The 24,789-nt window shown below is 39.6% G+C and overlaps 1 protein-coding gene across 1 annotated transcript in view; it reads left to right on the top strand.

Moving 5' to 3' along the window:
- The window catches only part of ndp (norrin cystine knot growth factor NDP), a 35,120-nt gene extending 16,331 nt beyond the window's left edge, over positions 1 to 18,789 (top strand). The window contains exons 2-3 of the mRNA XM_034123665.1: positions 7,479 to 7,955; positions 18,191 to 18,789. Of these exons, the coding sequence (XP_033979556.1) occupies positions 7,749 to 7,955; positions 18,191 to 18,415 (432 nt within the window). The 5' untranslated portion in view covers positions 7,479 to 7,748 and the 3' untranslated portion in view covers positions 18,416 to 18,789. The remainder of the gene's footprint in view (positions 1 to 7,478; positions 7,956 to 18,190) is intronic.
- Positions 18,790 to 24,789: the final 6,000 nt, after the last annotated feature.

The following is a 24,789-nucleotide window of genomic DNA, read 5'->3' as shown; positions in this document are numbered from 1 at the left end:
AGGATAATACATTCACATTTATTGCCTGTTTGGATTGATATCTGTGAAACTGAAAAAAGGAGGGAAACCAGTACTGACACATTATCACCTTTACATTTACATGGCAAACTAGTTAGCAAACATTTATGTGTATATAAACATCCACCAGACATGCAGCAATATTCATTTGTAGTCTTGTTTCTTGCATTCTTGCTCACTAATTATCTTTCTTTCAGCTCTGTTTTTGGTCTCAGCCAACTTCATGCCATGCTCCACGAGATAATAAGCTAGCTATTTTTTTATGCTGTTTATTGCTGGACCGTGAGTTTTTAGAGCCTTTTCTAAAAGCAGTTGCCTGTTGCGAATGAAAGCAATGCCATAAGAGTCGTGAGAGTAAACAAAACTGTTCAGTTGCATGTCGTAAAGTTGAAAGTATAAACAGAAATAAGCTCAATTCTGCAGGAAAAAGAGTCCATTAGTTATCTAGGTTCATCACTAAATGTGACCCCTTTCACAGCCACAGTGTTATTATTAGCATTAAGGGCGATAAAGTGGTATAAACATAATGACTAACAAAAATAAAAATATATATTTTTATTTTTGTTTTATTGTGTATCAGGTGTTAGTTATGTGAAGCATAGTATACAAACAACATTAACATGCAAGTACATGTAGACGTCATTAGAGCACAACAACTCAATGCAACACATATTGAGCCCTCATTTGTAGTACTCCATCCTTTTTTGAAATGCAGAGATACATCTGACACTTGAGGCACTTGATGTGTGTTTTCCCACTGCATCCGTCTGCCATGAACCCTACAGGAACCTACGTGTTAGTTTTGGGCCATAGTGGACGACATTTGTGTTGTGTAAAATGGCGGAAATAAAAAGTTAGCAAATCCCCATGTCCTCCTCCAACCCAGTCTCACGGCATTTCGTGTTATAGTCACGAAATTAATCTATTGATTCGTGTTCACCAACACGATTTTCCCATTTTTTTCGTGTCACACAGAACGATTTTAAAAGCAATGTAAATAATAACAAATTAGAAGGAAAAACAGATAAAAAAAAATACAGATTTCAGTATTCTGACACAGAACGATTTTAGAAGCAATGTATTTCTATTGGTAGTATGTTTCGTGCCTGCACCAAATAATAACAAATTAGAAGGAAAAAGAGATGACATAAAATACAGATGTCAGTATTCTGAGGCTCTGAGACATTTCTTTTCCTCGCGGACGGCAAAAAAACTCAGACATTATACAATTTAAATTAAAAGGGATAGGGTTAGGCTTAGGGTAAGATATTGAGTAAGAACATGTTTTTATGAACCACACAGCTTCTGGTCTTCCAAGACCCGACCGGACAAAAATACGTGTTGCAGGCACGAAACATACTACCAATAGAAATACATTGCATTTAAAATCGTTCTGTGTGACACGAAAAAAATGCGAAAATCGTGTTGGTGAACACGAATCAATAGATTAAATTAATTTCGTGACGATAACACGAAATGGCGTGAGACTGGGTTGCCTCCTCTGAGGACATTCATAAAAACATTTAGTTTTAGGTCAAATAAGTATTACACTGCTCTGAAAACTCACTACACTAACTCAGATGTTCCCTTACTATAATTAATTAAAATATTGAACTCACAACACTGGTAATTACAAAATTACAAACTAACCATTTCTCTTTCTATAAATAGTGCTTGTGTTGATGGACGCCATTTTGAAATACAATGAAATTATCTTTTTGTCATGTTTGAAAAGCCCAGGATGTCCTCTGTGGAGTACAATTGGAGTTAAGACTGTGGCATGTATAACCTCAAAGTAATGGACCAAAACCCAATGTGCTCCACAGAGGACAAAAATGAATGGGTGGGTCTCTGGAGGATATAGATCAAATCGACTTTATGTTTTGCAGGAACGAGCCTCAGGAGAGTTAAAGAAGTGAAGCACACAAGTGATAAACGAAGAATCATGATGGAAAATGTCCTCATCCATTTGAAAAAGAAAGAAATTGATAGGCAACATTTATTCAATGGTCTAACGTAAAAAAATATGAATTATACACAATTAATTAAATGAACAATAACGTCTAAAATAAATTAACTACCACCTGCATACTGTATTTCAGAGAAAATGTACATTTCAACTCTCTAAATAATGAGTCACACTTATAAATAAAGGATATATTTCCAAACACAAGCTGACTTTACAATCTTAACTTGACTGTATTGATGGTACACAACTTCAAAGTGTTTAGATTAGTTACACTGGCATGATAATAATAATAATGATAATAGATTACATTTTTATAGTGCTTTTCAACGCACCCATGGCCACTTTACATGCTATGAACAAACATACAAACAAACAAACAAGTAGGGCAAATACTATGATCATATGCATCAAACGGTTAAATAAAGCAGCTGTTGTGTATCATGTATGTTCAGATATTATGTAAGGCCATATGGACAAGCCCTCGTTCTCATAAAATCATTGATCATAGTAGTTTTAAGATATTTACTGCAGTTATAGCTAATCTCTGTTTAGTAGACGAGCTCTGTACAAGAATCAGTTTGGTTAATAATGGGCTCAGATATTCCTAAATGAAATCGTCCACCACAGACTGCACTGACCTGGGGCCAGTTAGTTGGGTCTCTTGATTTATAATGGAGCAGCCATGTGTACTCTGCTGTATGAACTGAAGCTAGTGGGAAGTTTGAGGCCACAGGAAACATTCACAATGCACAGAGGGGGGGTCCACGGGGTCGATAGGGGCCCAACAACAGAGCCTTTTGGTAAAAAAACGACTTCAAATATCTGCATTCAGCTTCACTGAGGCGATAGAGTGGTGCAGGAATGAGTCCTAAACCGTGACATGAGTCAGCATTTTATCCAACTTTTCTCAAATTAAATGTTTTTCTGAATGTGATTTTGGTTGTTAGACGGAAATAAGGTCTGTGGTTAACACAAGCTTTTAACTGTTTGGCCTACGACATAAAATACGCCAGTAAATACACAACTGGTGAGTTTAAAAAACAAGTGTGTAAATGAGACGACTAAATGTCATCACGCCCAATATTAGCCACCTTTAGCTTAGCGGTGGTGACGTGAAGTCATGTGACCGTGCTGTAGTTCCTTTATAGCCCAACATTAGCCGCCTTTAGCTTAGCGGTGGTGACGTGAAGTCATGTGACCGTGCTGTAGTTCCTTTATAGCCCAACATTAGCCGCCTTTTGCTTATCGGTGGTGACGTGAAGTCATGTGACCGTGCTGTAGTTCCTTTATAGCCCAACATTAGCCACCTTTAGCTTAGCGGTGGTGACGTGAAGTCATGTGACCGTGCTGTAGTTCCTTTATAGCCCAACATTAGTCGCCTTTAGCTTAGCGGTGGTGACGTCAAGTCATGTGACCGTGCTGTAGTTCCTTTATAGCCCAACATTAGTCGCCTTTAGCTTAGCGGTGGTGACGTGAAGTCATGTGACCGTGCTGTAGTTCCTTTATAGCCCAACATTAGCCGCCTTTAGCTTAGCGGTGGTGACGTGAAGTCATGTGACCGTGCTGTAGTTCCTTTATAGCCCAACATTAGCCGCCTTTTGCTTATCGGTGGTGACGTGAAGTCATGTGACCGTGCTGTAGTTCCTTTATAGCCCAACATTAGCCACCTTTAGCTTAGCGGTGGTGACGTGAAGTCATGTGACCGTGCTGTAGTTCCTTTATAGCCTAATGTTAGCTCTTTACTTCAGAAATCAAGTGGTGTTAGTATGGGAGATTATCCTGCTGAACAAAACGTCTAAGTATCAAAAACGTTTGTTTGCCTGATATCTTATATTCTGCAACAATCCAAAATCCAATGGAACAATCCCACTAGTCAAGGGAGCACTTGAGATGCTATTTTCGGTCGATCGACAAAAATATGTCATCACTGCACCACTCTATTGTGTAACGCTGAAAAAAAGGGCAATAATGATGCAGATAGTATTACCTACAGCAGGGAGAGGAAATAAGCTCACCCTGGTACTGTGTAGAGGTGCTGATTAGTGGTGTTGTTCTGTTCTGATGGATTCTGGCTGTATAAAGTGTCCCGCTGCTCCGATAACTCCGGGTCGTCCGCTACGTAAACCCTGCAGCACATGTGCGACCGGCCAACAAAGCATCTCGGGGAGTATTTGTTTTAACAGGCCAAATGATACTTGTATTTCTGTCAGGAGGAATGTTAAGGTTAAATGAGTTCGGGTGAACTTTCTGTGATGAGGAAAATCAGTGTCGATGGAGATGGATAGTTAAGAAGGAGTTTTTGATAGATTTGTTTATGCACACACACAGACACCAACTTATGTTATAACTTAAAGAGGCCCTATTCTGCTTTTTGGGGTTACCTTTATGTAGTGTGTTATATAGTTTTTTTTGCATTTAAATGTATTTTCCAAAGCCTGAAACGCCTCCATTAGACTCCTTTGTTTACTTCCGAAACATAATGACATCAATATGTAACACTGGCGCTTCTATTGGCTAGTTAAGGGGCGGGACATCTCTAAGCGTTTGACCAATCAGAACAGAGCCGGCCAGCTAACCAATCAGAGGCTTTTGTTTCAGACCAGCCTAATGTTTGTGTAAGATAAGATGAGATAAGATGTACTTTATTGATCCCAATTTGGGAAATGTTTGCGTTGCAGCAGCATAAACATTGAACATTAGAGAAATTAAAAGACTAAAAATAAACAATTCAAAATGTAAACATCTCAAATAGAAATAAAATAGCATTAAAAAAGTAGAAAATATAATTTAAAGCCGGACATTAGATATACATTAAGTGTGTAAGGAATGGAATATTAACCTAATAATAATCTGAATCTTCACACATATTTGTTTCTGAATTGTTGTGGAAATGAAAATACCCTAACCCTAACCTAAGATGTTTTCACGTTACAAAGTCCATTCCTTAAGTTGTAATGGTGCAACCGGTGCAGTATATCAGAAGTTTGGTATGGAAACTCTTTTTTAACAGCCAACTATAAATCAAGTTTAAGTATTCAGGGAGAACTTTGTGCAAAGACTAATTAATTTATTAGTTACGAGTGCAAACAGTCGAGCTTAACTCATAAATTCACAGACAGCTTAAAATAAAAAGCCTTGAATCATTGTATTTTAAAACCAGGTTAATAGTAATAAGCATATTAAATAAACCTTGATCATTCTGATTGATCTAAAGAAGGAAAATCTACATTACATAAGATTGGCAAAATGTGTTTCTCCGACTTAAAAAGTTTAATTTTTGGGAGCTATGCTAAGTGTACATTTATTTAAATTACACATTACTTCATATGTTTATTGCTTAGTCCATATATTGAGTTTTAATGGTGCAACCAGAATATTATATCAGTATTTTGGTGTGTTTTTTACGACTAAATATAAATCAAGGAGAAGTAAGTTAGGAAGGAAGTATTCATGCTAACAAAAATAAACAATGCATGCACATTCACAGACATCTTCACATACAAAAAAAAAAGAATCTATATTTCTATAAAGACCAGAATAATACTTAAACTGTAAATTCACTTTATAGCCAAATATAAATGACTTTAGAAATAACTTTGTTCGAAGTTAGGAAGGACGTATTCATGATTGTAACTAGTGCAAACAGTCAAGCTAACAAATACAAACAAAGCATGCACATTTAAAGACATCTTGACATGCAAAAAACATTTAATCTATATTTCTATTAAGACCAGATTAATACTTAAACTGCAAATTCACTTTATAGCCAAGTATAAATCACCTTAGAAAGAACTATTTATGAGTTAATAGTTCAAACAGGCAGACAGAGTCATGAATTTACATCTACGTACTGTATATCTCTACATAAAAAGCCTTGAACCCATATTTATATAAACGCCATGTTATCATTAGTAAGAGAGTATTAAATAAATCATTACTCTTGTTTTTCACCCGTTGACCTCCAGATGTACACACACACTAATTCGCAACACATTGCCTGTTAGCACTCCTAACACGAACCCCGTTGTCAGGAGGACAATAAAACTATGAAGTTGGAGAAAGAGAAAGACATAAATACATGTGAAAAATATGCTGCGGGACTGGCAGAGGGCTCGCTTGTTGGGAGAGCGATTTGTTTTAATGAAAAACTCTTTCCTGCAGAGAGGAGAGAGCCGGCTGCAGGCTGTTTATGCATGGCTTAAGTTTCTGCTCTGTAATAAAAGCACCAGGACTTATGCGTCTACGTGTGTGTGCAGTGTGTGTGTGTGTGGGGGGTGTGTGTGTGTGGGTGTAGGTGGGTGTGCAGGAGACACACACACACACACAGTGATGAAATGTAATGAAGTATTTAATCAAGAACGTGTAGCTTTTTCATTTTATGCTACTTTATAGTTCTTCACGACTATATTTTAGAAACCAATGTTGTACTTTTCACTCACTTTCTGTCAGCTTTTACAGATCCGGATTTTTTTTAGATACAGAATATAAATCAACTTTGAGATATGATTATAGGTTAAAAATATCCAGCAGGCGTTTATGAAATAATTAAAATGAGCTCCACCTTTACCAGCTGTGATGAACTCATGAACACATTTCATATACACACCCCCATCTGCGAGGCTCCACTAGCACCCGCACCCCCCCCGCCCAAACGCAGCGCACCTACAGTGTAAGCGCGTCACAGTTTCGCCGCTGGGAGAGTGTGTGTGTGTGAGGAGCTCCACGGATTGGTCCAATGGGTCCATTTGGGTATGGTCACGTCACTGTACCCAGGAAGAATCTTTGAGGGTTTGTGACATTGCAGACTGTTTACATGCAGAAAAACCTTCATAACCCACAAGGGGACGGGTAATAACCGGAAAAGCATGACATGGGACCTTTAAGTAATATGTTAATATAGAGTAATATATTTTAAGTATTGCTCCTTTTGCTTAGAGTAAGTACTTATTTGCTGCTGCACTCTCATCAAACATATCTACGATAATCTGGCTCTATACAAAACACACACAAATAAACAAAAACACATGCACCCACATACTCGTGTTCCCCCTTGTGAGGCCCACACTTTTCTCATCTAACTGTGGGGTCCACTTATTCCTGTTAATATCAGGCAAGATAAAAACAAAAAATTCAGAGTTATTGCTTCAAATAAACACACAAACACACACACACACACACACACACACACACACACACACACACACACACACACACACACACACACACACACACACACACACACATAGAGAGAGGATAGTGTGGGATCTTTCCTACAGCACTTAAAGTAATTCCCTTGGATGTAAAAATGTCTAATAGACAAAACATACTGCCTACACACACACACACACACACACACACACACACACACACACACACACACACACACACACACACACACACACACACACACACACACACACACACACACACACACACACACAATATTGTCTCTTTATCAGTGCATGACTTCCTGTTTGTCTCCTTCTCACAGACTGCGGTGGATCCAGACAGCGGGGGAATGGAGCGTCCCAACGAAAAAAAAAACCCTCCTCCTCCTCTTACCTGTTTCCCTTCAGCTCAACGACCTTGAGCCCCCGCTGTACTAACAGGAATAAGAAACAGATAAAATAAAGGCCACCCTCCCCCTCCCAAACCCCATTTTTTGTTGTGGGAAACAAACACAACTACTACTGAGAAAGCAGGAATACAAAGGAGACATTTTTGGACGTCCTGTGAGGAGACTTTTTGGGGTGGTCCCATCATGAAACCGTTCATTTATGTTCCCCCTCCCTCATGGCTATTGCTGGTCCTGATGTGCTGCCCCCTGCTGGGCATGGTGGAGGCTGCAGGCGGAAAGAAAGCTAACGATAACGCTAACCCCCACCTGGGAGATTCGGACCCTGAACGCTGCATGAGGCATCACTTTGTGGAGACCATCACACACCCCATTTACAAGTGCAACTCCAAGGTGAGGGAACATTCATTTTGATTGGATATTATTATTTATTTTTTATTCATTTATTTAACAGTACACATTAATCAACATTTCTGTAAATGTGCCATTTTCATCTGTAGTCCCTGGACAGCCTTGAACCCATATTTATATAAACGCTGTGTTATCATTAGTAAGAGTATTAAATACATTCATTTTGATTGGATATTATTTTTTTTTTTTGTATTCATTTATTTAATTTGGTTAAGCTAACCAAAACAAACTCATGAATTTACATTGACAGATTTCTTAAACCCATATTTCTATGAAGAACAGTTTAATATTAGTAACATTATTAAATAAACCCTAAACATTACGATTGATCTAAACAAGGAAAATGACATCTACATTTACAAAGGATTGGTAGAACGTGTTTCCCCCCCTTAAAAGTGTAGATTTATTTTGATTAGACTTTACTACATATGTTTACACTTTAAAAATTCCATACATTACATTTTGTTGTAAATCAGTAGATTGGTGTAGAAATTCTGTAATTTATTGTCTTAAAAAAATATAAATGAAGCTCCATTTTCTATATTTGTGCATAGACTTATTTATACATTTATGAGTTATTAAACCACAAAGAGAAGAATACAATCTGCCTAATAGTCATCACACGTTCACTTATTTAATATCAAGTTTTCTAAGGTAACCGGGCCGGGCCAACTGACAAAAAAAACGAATTTGTTAGAAATATCAGGGAAACATTTTGTTCCAAGTCAAACCTCAGAGAAGCAAAGAAAACCCAGAGCAGCGGCCAAAACAAAGAATCCAAAAACATAATTTATTCATCAGACACATTATTATATTCCTACTAGGCTTTCTCAAAGGTTTGCGGCCTGTGGTTTGGAAACCTTGAACAAGAAGTGACACCTAACACAAAACATAAAATAACATTTTTGTACTTAAAGGGTTTAGGTCATTTGAAACGTATGCACCAGTTCTGGCTGTTCTGAGTTTGCACCTTAAGAGTTTATTGCACTTTTTATGAGTTGCTTTGGATAAAAGCTTCAGCTACATTAAATGTAATGTAATGACATAAGAGGGTAGAGGTAAGTAGAACCAAATCCAACATTTTTAGACCAAATAAATGTATTAATTTCCTCTCATGAAGTCTGAACACAAACTGTCAAAAGGTAAAAGTCGTAAGACGAACTGTGGTCTTTTTTACTCTAAATGGGACAAATTATTTAAATATAAACACCATACTGTATTGAAGGTGACTTAAAACCAGAGATTGAGACCATAAACTCATCAGGAACCTTTTCACTGAGGTGATAAATAAAGTGAAAAGAAGCCTCCTTTTCCTCATGGACTTCTATACAATCTGACTTCTTTTTGCAACCAGTGGAGTTGGATCTCGCAGTTATATTTATTCTACTAAAGAGTATCCTGAGGTGTATTGTATATTCTTTACAAATGGTTTTTCATGTGTAGAGGATAGAACTACAACATTTTCTTCGGAAAGATTGCACAATAACTTTCATTGTAATGAACACTTTGAAACAGGACCAGAAACTCATCAGGAAATTGTTTACTTAGGTTATAAATGAACTGAGCAATAGGCACCTTTTTTAATAGACTTCTATACAATCTGACTTATTTTTGCAACCAGTGGAGTTGGATCTCTAAAAAGTATTCCAAGCTATGTTGTATGTTTCTCACAAATGGTTTTCGAGGATACAATGACTAGATTGTCTCAGGAAAAAGTGAGGGTAATTTTGTCATAGACTTCTATACAATCTTTTTGCAACAAGTGGAGTCGCCCCCTGCTGGATATTAGAGATATGGCATGTCTAACTTTGACTACGAGGTTTGTTTTTACCCCATTCTCTCTGAAAAGCCTGTGTGTGTGTGTGTGTGTGTGTGTGTGTGTGTGTGTGTGTGTGTGTGTGTGTGTGTGTGTGTGTGTGTGTGTGTGTGTGTGTGTGTGTGTGTGTGTGTGTGTGTGTGTGTGTGTGTGTGTGTGTGTGTGTGTGTGTGTGTGTGTGTTGGACTTAAGCCACGCTGCAGACATATTCTGCGCCTCAGCTGGGACTCAGTTTTGGCTGGAGTGGACGTCTCTCTGTCAGCGACTAAAGGAAGAGAGATGGGCTGAAGACAGAAAGAGACAGTGGACATTTACCAAATGACTCCCTAATTTATCACAATGTTTCCTTCTCTTAAGTGTTCGTCAACTCAGGGACTTGCACTTCATGTCTAGAGACTGATGAGCCGTTGAGTCACGTGAAATGCTCTCGTCAGAGGTGGGAAGTAGTGGAGTACAAATACTTTGTGACTGTACTTAAGTACCTTTTTCTGGTATCAGTACTTTACTCCACTACTTATTTTTCTGACGACTTTTAACTTTGACTTCTAACATTTTGAACACAAATACCTGTACTTTCTACTTCTTACATTTTGAACACAAATACCTGTACTTTCTACTTCATACATTTTGAACACAAATACCTGTTCTTTCTACTTCTTACATGTTGAACACAAATACCTGTACTTTCTACTTCTTACATGTTGAACTCAAATACCTGTACTTTCTACTTCTTACATGTTGAACCCAAATACCTGTACTTTCTACTTCTTACATTTTGAACACAAATACCTGTACTTTCTACTTCTTACATGTTGAACTCAAATACCTGTACTTTCTACTTCTTACATTTCCCAAACAGGCTGGTTCCTTTAGTTTGAATGTGTGTTTGGTGGCGTGATCATTATTATTTAGAGTCATTGCGTGCCTATTGATTTGAACACGATCCGTGTATCCATCATTTCCTGGTCTTCTCTAAAGAAGAGGGACCAATGAAAACGTTGTCATGTTGCCGTTGTTCAGCATGGAAACATTCATTAGCTAACAATGACATTATTGTTCTATTAATATAAAGGGAGGTCAGGTACTCTTTAAAACAGCTGCTAGTTATGGGTACTTTTTACTGAAGTACATTTCAAAGCCATCTTTACTTTGACTTGAGTAAAGAAGTTTAGTCAGTACTTCTACTTTCACCAGAGTATTTTTAAACACGAGTATCTGTACTTCTACTTAAGTAAAGGATGTGTGTACTTTTGCCATCTCTGACTCTCGTGGAAAATGGGGTTCTCAGTTTCCCCTCTTTGTCGTGCAGTTGTTCAGCGAGCGTGAGTGATCCGTTCTTTGGTCTTTTTTTAATATTCGGTCTCTGAGTGTGTGGAGCAGGTGGCCAAACCACAGCTAAGGGAAGTCAGGGCTGAACACACACTCAGCGTGAGTCAGGATTTCTATTACAGTACACGGAAAACCAGCGGGACGCCTGGCGCAGAGACTGTAATACACCTCAGTGTGTTCAAACCACACAGAAAACACCTGCAAGAGTGTTTCTTTAACGTATTACATTCATATCATGTATACATTCTTAATCTGCAAAGTTACTTATACAGTATGAGTCCAATAATAGTGGCTTAAAAAGTGGAAGTATTCAAGTTAGTTACAAATACCTCAAATAAAAGTGGTACTTGAGGTAATTAACTAATTTACATTCTATTCATGTCCCTGTTTTCGAGGACGTTTTTATTTATATTTGAGTTTTATCTAAATATGTAATTACACTTATACTAGGTTAAATATAAAAAATAGTTTTACCATGTTTATGAGAACATGTTCACAGCTGTAGGTCTTGTAGACAACTCACACAATCCAATCCTGGCCAATCAAGGTTCATTTACCTTGTCAGGACAAAGTTGTTTTTCTTGACCGAATTTCAAAATCAATGTTTCATTTTCACTCCCAAGAAAATTCAGAATTAAGAGCTTCAACAATTCAACAGCAAATTGTGACGATCGAAAGGCTGGAAACAAAGAATATTAAATTATCAAATAACTATTTTTAGATTATTTTCTGTCAAACTGATAAATTGTTGTAGTTATTGTTAATGTTTCAGTCAAACTAAAACATTGCACCGCAGCTGATGAATTCATCCAAAGTCGACTCAACTAGATTCAATTATATTTATATTTAAATGAAATGTGTCTTTGGCACTGGTGAATAAAACAACACCGACCAAACATAGTGCGACATACAATTCAAATATAATATAGAAAAAAAGGGATATTACATCTCAAAGTGTCTCTCAATTAAAGTGCTGAGGGGTTTGTACTTCCACTATCTTGGGACCACTAACCCTTACATCTCAAAACATTCTCTTGCACTATTATCAGTTGTATTTCTTTTATGTCCCATATATATTCATGTTGCATTGTTGGAGGAGCCTGAGACTTCAGTTTCTCATTGACATATCTTCAAGCTAACGTGCTAATGACAATAAAGCCTTGAAACTTGAAACTTGAAACTTACTCTCAACCTGCCTTTCGTTTGTACGGGAATTATGTTTACGCTCAGTGTTTTGGGTATTACTTTCCCACTGTATCATGTAGTCTGTCATCATGAATGAGGAGCAGCAGACAGAGAGGAGGAGGAATTGTCGCCATTTGACAGTCTGATCCTCAGCTAGGACAAAGACAAATGGTCTTAAAGTGGCGACAACACTCCTGATTGTGTGTCTGTGTGTGTGTGTGTGTGTGTGTGTGTGTGTGTGTGTGTGTGTGTGTGTGTGTGTGTGTGTGTGTGTCACCCTGCCATGGCCCCAGACAGGCTTTTGTTAAAGTGGGAACACGGGTGGCGACACACAGCAGCTGACAGAAGGACACGGGAGTCTGTTTAGAGAGGCGACAGGAATGTAGTGACCCACAGAGGAACGCCACTAACCAGTGTGTGTGTGTGTGTGTGTGTGTGTGTGTGTGTGTGTGTGTGTGTGTGTGTGTGTGTGTGTGTGTGTGTGTGTGTGTGTGTGTGTGTGTGTGTGTGAGCAAGTGGTGCTGCTCTGTATGAATGGGTGAATGACTCGTAGTATATAAAGAGCTTTGAGGCGTCAAAATACCTGATAAATGAATTTATAAGTACAGTCCATTTATTTAAAAAAAACGAAATAATGGAATTGAACGTGTAGAGTGAAACAAATATAAAAACACCAAGAAGTATCTGTACAAACATCTTTTATTTCATACCATGGGTTCTTTTATTTATGAAAGTTGATTAACACATACATTGAATGAATAAAATTACTTTAGTAACCAACATGTAAAACAGTAATGAATTTATACTGTACTTGTTTACACAGTGAGGCACACACATGGACATTAGATTTGATTTTGAATTTTATTTTTAAATCAAGTCTTTGTAATCCTGATTGTAATCCTGATTGTAATCCTGATTGTAATCCTAATTGTAATCTCAATCTCAATCTTTATTTATTTATATAGCACATTTAAAACAACCTTCAGTTGACCAAAGTGCTGTACAGGCAATAAATATTAAATAACACAATGGGAGTACAATAATAAAACAATAATTAAAAACATGATAAAAAGCACAATAACTAGAAAATTATTTTAAAAAACACATACAAATGTAAAAATGTAATGTTCATCTAGTATTAAAAGCCAGTGCAAAGAGGTGAGTTTTTAGCTGAGATTTAAAAAGTTCAATAGACTCAGCAGTCCGGATATGTACTGGGAGGCTGTTCCACAGTCTGGGAGCTGCAACACTGAAAGCCCTGTCACCACATAACCACCAACGAGGAACCACCAACATATATAAGTAATCCTAATTGTATTGTGAAAACTATGTGTGAGGTGAGAGAGGGTGAGCTAAATTGAGGAGGGACTTAATATTGATGTTTTTTTGTTAATCCTATCTGAATTACTGGAAACCCTGAGTACCAGGAAAAAACCATACATGAGAAAAAGGTGAAGGGAGGAGGCGGGTGAGGTAGGAGGAAGGAGGTGAGGGAAATGGAGGAGGAAGAGGAGGAGGAAGAGGGAGTTACTGTTGTCCAGCCGGAGCTGAATCACCAGCCTCCATCTTCTCAGTCTCCTTTGAGGCACTGTTTCTCCCCTCAGCTTCCTCCCTCTTTGATTTCTTCCTCATCTCCTTCTCTACCATCTTGCTCTTCATCTTCTGCAAGGTGACGTCTCTGTCCTCAGTGTCCCTCCTGCGGGAGAAGAAACCTCTGCTCTGGTTCTTCATGTGAAGACAGAGGTCCTCCAGTAGTTTCTTCTCCTCCTCCATCTGTTCCTCCTTGGCCTCCCAGCTCAGTTGTCCCTGAGCCAGGTCGTCCCTCTGCTCCTCCACCTGTTTCCATCGTGTCTCCGTCAGATGAACCTTGGTCTCCCAGATCTCTTGGTTCTGGGCCAGGTCTTTGGAGAACATCTTCTTCTGCTCATCCAATTGGTTCTCCATCTGCTTCACCTGCCTCTCCTTCAGTTGGACTTCGCTCTCCAGGTTCTGGTTCTTCTTGGCCGAGTCCTTTTCCTCATCCTCTGCCTTTCTTAATTTCGTCTCCACCTCTTTCAGATCCTTCTCTCTGCTCTGGTGTTTCTGAGCCAGGTCGTTCTTCTCCTGGGTCACTTCTTTTAATTTGATCTCCACCAAATTAACCTTGGCTTCCCAGCTCTCTTGGTTCTGGGCCAGATCTTTGGAGAACATTTCCTCCTGCTCTTCCAACTTGTTCTCGAACTGCTTGACAAGCTTCTCGTTCTGTTGGACAAGCAGCTCCCAGCTCAGCTGTTTCTCAGCCAGGTCTTTGGAGAACCTTTCCTTCTGTTCATCCAAACCGTTCACCAACTGCTTGACTCGTCCGTCCTTCAGTTGGACTTCGCTCTCCAGGCTCAGGTTTTTCTTGGCAGAGTCCTTTTTCTCATCCTCTGCCATTTTTAATTCAGCCTGAACCTCTTTCAGATCCTTCTCCCTGCTCTGGTGTTTCTGAGCCAGGTCGTCCTTCTCCTGAGTCACTTCTTTTAATTTGATCTCCACCAAATTAACCTTGGCTTCCCAGCTCTCCTGGTTCTGGGCCAGATCTTTGGAGAACATCTCTTCCTGCTCTCTCATCTGGTCCTTCAGCTGTTTGACATCCGTCTCGCAGCTCTTGTTTTTCTTGGCCAGGTCATTTTTCTGCTTCTCCACCCGTTTGAGTGTAGCCTCCAGCTGTTGAAACTCAGTCTCCCTGTTCAGGTTTTTCCTGTCCAGGTCGTTCTTCTCCTGAGTCACTTCTTCGTATTTCTTCTCCATCTGTAGTTTCTCACTCTCCCAGATGTCGTGTTTCTCTGCCAGGTTCTTGGTGAACTCTTCCTCGTACTGAAGGAGTTGTTCTTCTCTTTTCTGCAGCAGGTTTGAGTTCACCAGGTTGACCTCGTTGTTCTGGTCTGAGAGCTTCTGTTGCTGTGCCACCATGTCGTCCAGCTGCTGCTTGTGTTGAATCTCTGCAGCTTCCATCTGCTCCTTCAGACGTGAGATGTCTGCCACACGGTACTGGATGATGTTAAAGAGCCTTTTATTGTCTTGGTCAAACCTTGAGTTCCTGTTACTCAGGAGGTCCTCAAGACGTTTGACGTTGTCTTTTTCTTTGCGCATCCTGTGGCCAAAGCCAGCCCTCTCCTCCCCTAAAGCCATGTGAAACTCATCCAGGCCGTATATCCATCCATTTCTGCAGTGGATCTGCCTGTAAGCATGATCAGCTTCAGCTCCATGGTCAAAGTGCCTGGGGTTTCCCCTCTCGTTCTGGTTGGTTCTTCTATCCATGGCACAGTCTGTATTCTTGTGTTGTGCGTAGGTACAAATTATCTGTGTGTCCGTGGAAGAAGTTGTCTGTCTAGAAGACTGTGAAGGTTGTCTGAATGCGTCTATCACTAAACGATCTGGAGTGAAGATTGAATACAGATCAGGTCTCTCTTACTATTGAGAGACAGAGAGTTCCGGAACACACACCAAAGCCACCTGTGATTATCATGATGACGTAGTGATGATGTCATCTCGTATGTGAGGCTGTCATTCCAGTGATGTCACACACACACACCTGCATGCAATCACCAACACAATACAACTACAACTCCCAGCATGCTTAGCGGCAGGAAACTACAAATGGTAAAAGGGAAAGTGCGGTTGATTTTTCCCACTTTGTGACTTTATAAGCAGAATAAATCTTTGTGTTTCAAATGTTTTACCGATACTAGTCGCCAAATTTGATGTCTCGTCATATAGCGTTTCCATGGCAACGCATTCCTCGCCTCATGATATCGCTGTAACTCAAAGGAAAATGTTCTGATCGCCACCAATCTTCACGTGTATTTTTTATTGACATTTGGCAGCGAACAATTACAGTGTTTTACATATTATACATATATACAGATTTAATAAATATTTGTCAAGAGTAAAGGGTTTTAAATGATATGAATGAAATGGGAGTCGGGGTGTTTGTTTGTTTTTGGTTCAGGTCACAGTCGAGTCAAAGAGGCCCTGATAGGATGACTTTCATCATCATATCCTCTGTGTGTGTGTGTGTGTGTGTGTGTGTGTGTGTGTGTGTGTGTGTGTGTGTGTGTGTGTGTGTGTGTGTGTGTGTGTGTGTGTGTGTGTGTGTGTGTGTGTGTGTGTGTGTGTGTGTGTGTGTGTGTGTGTGTGTGTGTGTGTGTGTGTGTGTGTGTGTGTGTGTGTGTGTGTGTGTGATGTGGCTGGTCAGACTTGGGTAAAGCTTAATACACTGGTTTTGGCCCCTCAGACACTTTTATCCCCGATACAGACACTATGCATTTTTCCAGTCATGGTTATCCTGCTTTAAATTATTCACAATATTAACCCAGTAATTGTCAAAATATGCTTACACAATGCCACTTAAGCACTTGAAGTAACTTTGCATTTAATTTAGCTGGGTTTATGGTTCAAACAGGACCTTGAAATCCACAAAAGTTTCAACACGTTTAGAGAAACATTCAAACAGTTCTTGAAAAAGACTTAATTTGTTTTACTTATCATTAACAAATAGACTACACTTCACTGTCAACATGTTTATAGTTCATTCCTGTGGTGGATTTTTTAAATTTGTATCAGGAAAATGTATATAGCAGTGACATAAACACAAGGAACTCATCTGAAAATAAGGCCAGCATCTTAAATACTGAACATTTGACATTAGGGAAAAATGGTCTTTGATTTATCCCAGACCACGATAAAAAAAATCCTGTGTGTGTGTGTGTGTGTGTGTGTGTGTGTGTGTGTGTGTGTGTGTGTGTGTGTGTGTGTGTGTGTGTGTGTGTGTGTGTGTGTGTGTGTGTGTGTGTGTTATCTCCCAGTCTGCAGGTGCAAGGCTGAATCTGGGAGGCTGCTCACTTTAACATCGTAGTCAAACAAACATCTCTTTTGTCATCGCTGACAGCGCCTGCACGTCCTCAAAATCCCCCGTTTAAATGACTTATGATGTGTCATTTCATTTAGCCGACGCCCATTTACAATGTGTGCAATTGAAGATACAAACTCAAAACAGCAAATGTACAGTGGCTTTCTGTTTGCCAAGTAACATATGTACACTTTCTTCTGTCCTGATGTCGATGGGGAACAAATGGTTTCACCATTTTGGAGCTCGGATAGCAATAGTCGTGTTTTTGTTGAGGAGTAACTGGGTCTAACTCACAGTGAGGGAGCAGCAAGCTGTACACTGCTCTCTTAGTACACTGCCATTTCATGCACGGTGATTTGTGTGTGAATTGTTGACTGTGTAGCGTGTCTAAGATCACACATAGCCGCTCTCACTGGAAGTCACAATTGCCGGCATCAGCGAGCTACCTAGCAATTTGTGTGTGTGTTGTAGCAAATCATTAAAGACTGCTTAATTAACCCCAACAAAATAACGGTGGCAAGTATGGTAGTATGTTTATTTAATGTAACCTAATGTTAAGTAGCCAAGATGAGGATGAGAAGCACTTTTTGACCATACTCATAGTGCTTTACATGTATATTTAAAATGTTTTGCTTTGGGAGACACGTTGGCCCTTACATTTGGGTACAGAAGTACTTGATTCCAGAAGCAGAATTCCTTTATTAGTCCCGTACAGCGTTGCAGAAAAAGTGACATGGCAGATAAAAGGCAAGCCATAACAAAAGTAGCTAACATAATATTTAAGATACATCATATGTTTGAATCATTTCCTGGATGTGAGAAGGGCCGGATGCATTCACAGCCATAAGGCCAGTACGAGGGTCTTAATAATAATAATACTAATAATAATACATGACACTTATATAGAGCTTTTCTAGAAACTCAAAGACGCAAAGTGGATTCGGGCAGGAAAGGGAGTCGTTGTAATGTTATTTGATGTCGTCCTAACTCTGTGTTTCTGCCTGCTGTGTTCAGATGGTGCTCCTGGCTCGCTGCGAGGGTCACTGCAGCCGCTCCACACGCTCAGACCCGCTCATCTCCTTCAGCTCGGTGCTCAAACAGCCCTTCAAGAGCACCTGCTCCTGCTGCAGACCCCACTCCTCCAAGCTGAAGGCGGTGAGGCTGCGCTGCTCCGGAGGAACAAGGATCACAGCAACGTACAGATACATCCTCGCATGCAACTGTGAGGAGTGCAGCTGAGAAACTCTCAAACCATTCCTCTGTTGGCCTCGAGACTCAAAGCTGTCTGGAGATCTTTGGATTGGAAAAGAATCAGCAGATCGGCTCGAAACGCTATCTTGGGAGTTTGGATAGTGACCTATAAAACTGACCTGAGACTCAGAACCCTCTTTACCCTCTGCATTATTATCACTTTGTTGGTCTGTTTTCATGGTGTTCGATTGTCGATTTGAAAATACCAGAAGGAGCAAGTTGTGCACAGATTGAACTACAAAACTAATCAGTCCAATATATAAATCGGGGAATCGACGGCGGTTTGGATACCAGAGAAACACATCCTTTACTCAAGTAGAAGTACAGATACTCGTGTTTAAAAATACTCTGGTAAAAGTAGAAGTACTGACTAAACTTCTTTACTCAAGTAAAAGTAAAGAGGGCTTTGAAATGTACTTCAGTAAAAAGTACCCATAACTAGCAGCTGTTTTAAAGAGTACCTGACCTCCCTTTATATTAATAGAACAATAATGTCATTGTTAGCTAATGAATGTTTCCATGCTGAACAACGGCAACATGACAACGTTTTCATTGGTCCCTTCTTCTTTAGAGAAGACCAGGAAATGATGGATACACGGATCGTGTTCAAATCAATAGGCACGCAATGACTCTAAAGAATAATGATCACGCCACCAGACACACATTCAAACTAAAGGAACCAGCCTGTTTGGAAAATGAGAGAAGTAGAAAGTACAGGTATTTGGGTTCAACATGTAAGAAGTAGAAAGTACAGGTATTTGGGTTCAACATGTAAGAAGTAGAAAGTACAGGTATTTGTGTTCAACATGTAAGAAGTAGAAAGTACAGGTATTTGAGTTTAACATGTAAGAAGTAGAAAGTACAGGTATTTGGGTTCAACATGTAAGAAGTAGAAAGTACAGGTATTTGAGTTCAACATGTAAGAAGTAGAAAGTACAGGTATTTGGGTTCAACATGTAAGAAGTAGAAAGTACAGGTATTTGAGTTCAACATGTAAGAAGTAGAAAGTACAGGTATTTGAGTTCAACATGTAAGAAGTAGAAAGTACAGGTATTTGTGTTCAACATGTGAGAAGTAGAAAGTACAGGTATTTGAGTTCAACATGTAAGAAGTAGAAAGTACAGGTATTTGTGTTCAACATGTGAGAAGTAGAAAGTACAGGTATTTGTGTTCAAAATGTAAGAAGTCAAAGTAAAAAGTCGTCAGAAAAATAAGTAGTGGAGTAAAGTACTGATACCAGAAAGATGTACTTAAGTACAGTAACGAAGTATTTGTACTCCAATACTTCCCCCCTCTGATGATAATGACCTTTGAAACTGACCTGGGACTCAGAACACTCTTTACTCTCTGCATTATGTGCTTTCAATCACTTCTCCTACAAACTTTTGCTCCCAGGAGCTCTCCTCGCTCATTACAGGCCTCCATAATTCATAACACACATGTAACCGCAGTCTGAGAGCTCCTTACAACTATCTGTGCCATAAAGAAAACCCATCGTGCACCACGACGATCGTTAAAAAAAAGCAGCATGTGCGATTTCACCTGCGAGAAATCACCCAATAATGTTTTACACACTCCCTGCAGACTGTTATAAAACGTGAGTGAGGCTGACAGGTGAGGAAGAGGAGGAAGAGGAAGAGGAGGAAGGCTGGTCGTTTAAATGTAATCTATTCTATTTGTGATGTTTCCTGTACTACTTTATTGAAACTGTAGCTTCTGCCTGTCGTGTATCGTTACTGATGTTTTCACTCTCCTGTCAAAATACAGTCGCTCTTCAAACATATGGTTCATTCAGTGTGTGTGTGGTGTGTGTGTGTGTGTGTGTGTGTGTGTGTGTGTGTGTGTGTGTGTGTGTGTGTGTAGGGGTGTGTGTGTGTGGGTGTGTGTGTGTGTGTGTGTGTGTGTGTGTGTGTTGTGGTGCTGTGTTTGTTTTGTGTGTGTGTGTGTTTGGGTGTTTTGTTGTGTGTGTGTGTGTATGTGTGTGTGTGTGTGTGTGGTGTGTGTGTGGTGTTGTGTGTGTGGTGTGTGGTGTGTGTGTGTGTGGTGTGTGTGTGTTGTGTGTGTGTTGTGTGATGTGTGTGTTGTGTGTGTGTGGTGTGTGTGTGTTGTGTGTGTGTGATGTGTGTGTGTGTGGTGTGTGGGTTGGGTGTTGTGTGTGTGTGTGTGTGTGTGTGTGTGGCTGGAATACGTCTGAAAACATCAATGCTTGCTGTCCGTGTATCTGAATTAAAGGAAGAACAACTCACCAATTGTGGTTTCTTTTATCGTAAACACTTGTTTTTACAACACCACAAACATGTCGGCATGTATTTGGAATTTTCAGAAACTAATGTTGGGTTTTATGGGTAAAAAAGCCACTTTAATTTTGATTTCATGGTGTTGATTGTCAATTTGAAAAGAAGGAAAAAGTTTTGCACAAATTGAACTACAAAACTTTTGTCAAATATGACAAGGTCATGAAGGTCCCATGTCATGCTTTTCTAGTTATTACCCGTCCCCTTGTGTGTTATGTAGCTTTTTCTGCATGTAAACGGTGTGCAGAGTCACAAACCCTCAAAGTACACCCTTGGACCCATTGGTCCAAATGTACCAATCCGTGGAGCTCCTCACACACACACACTCTCTCTGCGACAAAACTGTGACGCGCTGGGGGGGGGGGTGCTAGTGGAGCCTCGCAGATGGGGGTGCTGCAGCCCCCTCAGCACCCCCCCCCCCCCCCCTCCCCCTCCCGCGTCCTTTCGCGATGTCTCGCTGTCTCGCAGACCCCACGCAGCAAGAAGGAAATGAACCCAGTAAGCCAGCTCACACTGTCCGCTCCTCACAGCAGAGAGCCCCGCAACGTCCCGCCAACACGGCACCCAGACCCCACGCAGCATTCTCCTCTGTTTGTCATTACTGGTGTCATTTTCTGGTTGCTAACAAACGCCATTGTAACATAATCACTGATGTTCCGCTGTAACGGTGGTGGACTCATCAGCACAGAGTGGGCGAGCTGACCAATCAGAGCACACTGGGCTCACAGGGACGGGGCGGGGGCGGGCAGGAGCTCCAACAAGCCGTGTAGGACAGAGAGTGAATACACATACTATACAGAGATGCTGTATGAGAAACCAATGTGAGTTTGGAACATTGAACAATGTAAATCTATTCTAGTAGACCTCAACAATGGAATTATGATCAGTAGAAATGGCCATGACATGGGACCTTTAAGTAATTTTCAAATCGCTCCAACTCTTAACGATAAAAACCATGAACTACATGGAGAGATAATGCTAATAATTTGAAAGCCTTAACATCAAAAATGGGGTTTGATTTGACTTGTTTGACTTAAGTAAAGTCAAATGGCAATTGTATGTTGTGCTAACTAATATTAATTAAGTTCAGAACACTATCGCTCGAGTTTAAGAAAATAAAAGTCAGAAATAGAGTACCTGATAGTCTACTTTAGATGTCCTCCTGACTTTGTGTTCAATTACTACAACTACTACTACTAATCAGCATTACATTCATAAAAAGATAAAGCAAATATGTTATCAATGTCCACTTTAAGTGACATAAAAACATACTTTTTTACACCCAAACCACACATTTTTCTTTCCTTAGCCTAACCAAGTATTTCTGTTTCATGTAACTAAATGTCTGTTTGTTTTTGAACACATTACTTGCCACCACATGTAGGCTAAGACATGTAGATTGTGGTCATTTCACGTAAGAAAATCCTTAGAATTATAACTAAAAGTATTCACTAGTTGTTCATTTCCACTAAGAAATGTGACTTATTTGAGTACATTTTTATTATAACGGCGTTTCTTCACTTCCAGAGGGTTTTTACCTGGAGCTAAACATGAAAAATAAAGTTTATTTGATGATTAAAAGTTAAATAAAGATCATCAGGAGGTCATTCTTGTTTCTGCACTGATGAAAGTGTCAGTAGTGAAATCCTCGTCGTCTTGTAACGCGCTCACCTTCTTTAAAACCTGTCAGACACCAGCCTGCGGTACAATAAAGCTGCACGTAAAAAAAAGAGTGGAAACATAAAAGAAAGACCTGCTGACCCCGAGGAAGAATAAAAAACTGGATCTCCCTGTGAGGATTAATTAAACATCCCAATAAAAACCCTCCTCACAACGAGCGTGACACGAGGAGGAGGTTTGCAGTGTGTGTGTGTGTGTGTGTGTGTGTGTGTGTGTGTGTGTGTGTGTGTGTGTGTGTGTGTGTGTGTGTGTGTGTGTGTGTGTGTGTGTGTGTGTGTGTCCCATGTGTAACAGCTCAACTTGTCTGCAGACGATTCAATCCCACCGACGGCCGGCTGCTTCACACGTGAACTCAATAAAAAAACATTTTTCCTTCCACTCTGGAGATTAATCTGACTTTCTGAGCTGTCTCCTCTCCATGAGGCTCTCCTTTATCACACACACACACACACACACACACACACACACACAGACACACACACACACACACACACACACACACACACACACACACACACACACACACGCACACACACACACACACACACACACGCACACACACACACACACACACACACACACACACACACACACACACACACACACACACACACACACACACACACCTGCAGCTGCTTCAGTAAAACCTCAACCTTAATCAGTCAAACCTTCTGACTGATTAAAACATCACCTTGTGGCTTCACAAATCAGTTTCCTCTCTCTTTTTTCTCTCTCCTGGTTATTTATATATTTTGTTACTTCCCTTTGTAGCCCTCACTCAGACAAAGATGAAACTCAGCCACAAAACTCAGCCACAAAACTCAGCCACAACCAAAGGCGTCTTTCATCCTGGGGACGCTGGGAACACCACTTTGCCTTAGGATCATTTGTTACAAAAAAAGAATTGTACATTTTGAGAAAGCACAATAGATCATGTTCAATCTGGAGGACTGTTCTCACTTCCTGGGTGTATTTCTAACCCTTACTCTAACCCTAACCAAGTCTTCACCCTAAAATTAATGATTCCTCCATTATGTCCCCATAAGGGAGGCAAGTCCCCACACGTGACTGTGTAAACAGATTTACGTCCCCACAAGGATAGTAATGCTAGTAGGCCACACACACACGCGCACACGCGCACACACACACACACACACACACACACACACACACAGAGGAGGAATTGTGTGACATGAAGCAGGAGGTGTAATTATTTTGGGGAGCAGGCTGTCATTTGTATGAAACAAAGGCAAGTTTAATTATATATAAAGCACAGTTCAACGGAAATGTATTATAATATGACATTTAAAAGCCAGGAGATGAGAAATAAAACCAATATATATATTGTAATATACACATTTATTATTGTTAATTATTATAGTAAAATGTGCATATTATTTTGCTAATGTTAATATAAATGTTTTTACTTTAAATGATTATGTTAATTTAAAAAATAAAATGTCTTTCTTTGTATTTTTCACTATATAAGTAATTTTTAAAACGCTATGAAATGACATTTAAAAACACAACTTTTATTTTATAAAAATGTTCGTATATGTAAATATTTTTTTTTTCATTCTATCTTCTAAGTGCACATTTTAACTTTTAATTCTTATTTGTATATATTATTTTAAAATATGATTTATATTTGTAATATCTATTTCATTCACATTTTCTTTTTAAAAACCTAATTTACAAGACAAATCGAATAATTAAACTGCCGTTGCCGTGTAGGAAATGAAAAGTTATTTAATCAAATAAAGTGCAGGTTCCAGACTTTCCTATTAAAGGAAACATAATCCATTGCACACAGTTTTTAACCCTCTGCAGGTGTGAGCAGCCACACTCCTTTCTTTGTATTCACACGCTTGTATTCCTCCTGGATCCTAATCACAACCATCGGAGCGTTTCATAGAAAGTAGTGTTATTGCGCTGCGCTTCAGTCTCTGCTCGTTAAGCAGAAACTCACATGTGTGTTTAGCAGGACATTCAGTCTCTGCTCGTTAAGCAGAAACTCACATGTGTGTTTAGCAGGACATTCAAATACCACACGTTGAAATGGTGGACGGCTGTCAGCGCTTCGTTCACTGAGAACATATTAACACAATAATGGACATTGTTCTGCAGCTCTTTAAACTCCATGACTGTCTGAACTCTGAGGGAACGACGTCTTCAACACCAGAGCCAACGGGTTTAGTACTTTTCAGTATTTTACAATACTTCAGAGGGTACTTTATCACATGTGTATACAGAATATACGTGTCTAATGGGGCTTTGTGTTATAGTTCAATATTTAAGCAAAATGTTCAGAGTCTGGTCGCTTTTAGGGATTCATCTTTTCATCATTTCAAAATCTGTATTTCTGTGGTTGCAGTGGTGGAAAGTAAC

The sequence above is a fragment of the Trematomus bernacchii genome, unplaced genomic scaffold (assembly GCF_902827165.1).
Source record: "Trematomus bernacchii unplaced genomic scaffold, fTreBer1.1, whole genome shotgun sequence".
Classification (NCBI taxonomy): domain Eukaryota; kingdom Metazoa; phylum Chordata; class Actinopteri; order Perciformes; family Nototheniidae; genus Trematomus; species Trematomus bernacchii.
Note: the sequence above shows the minus strand (reverse complement) of the source record. Positions and strands in the feature narration are given on the sequence as shown.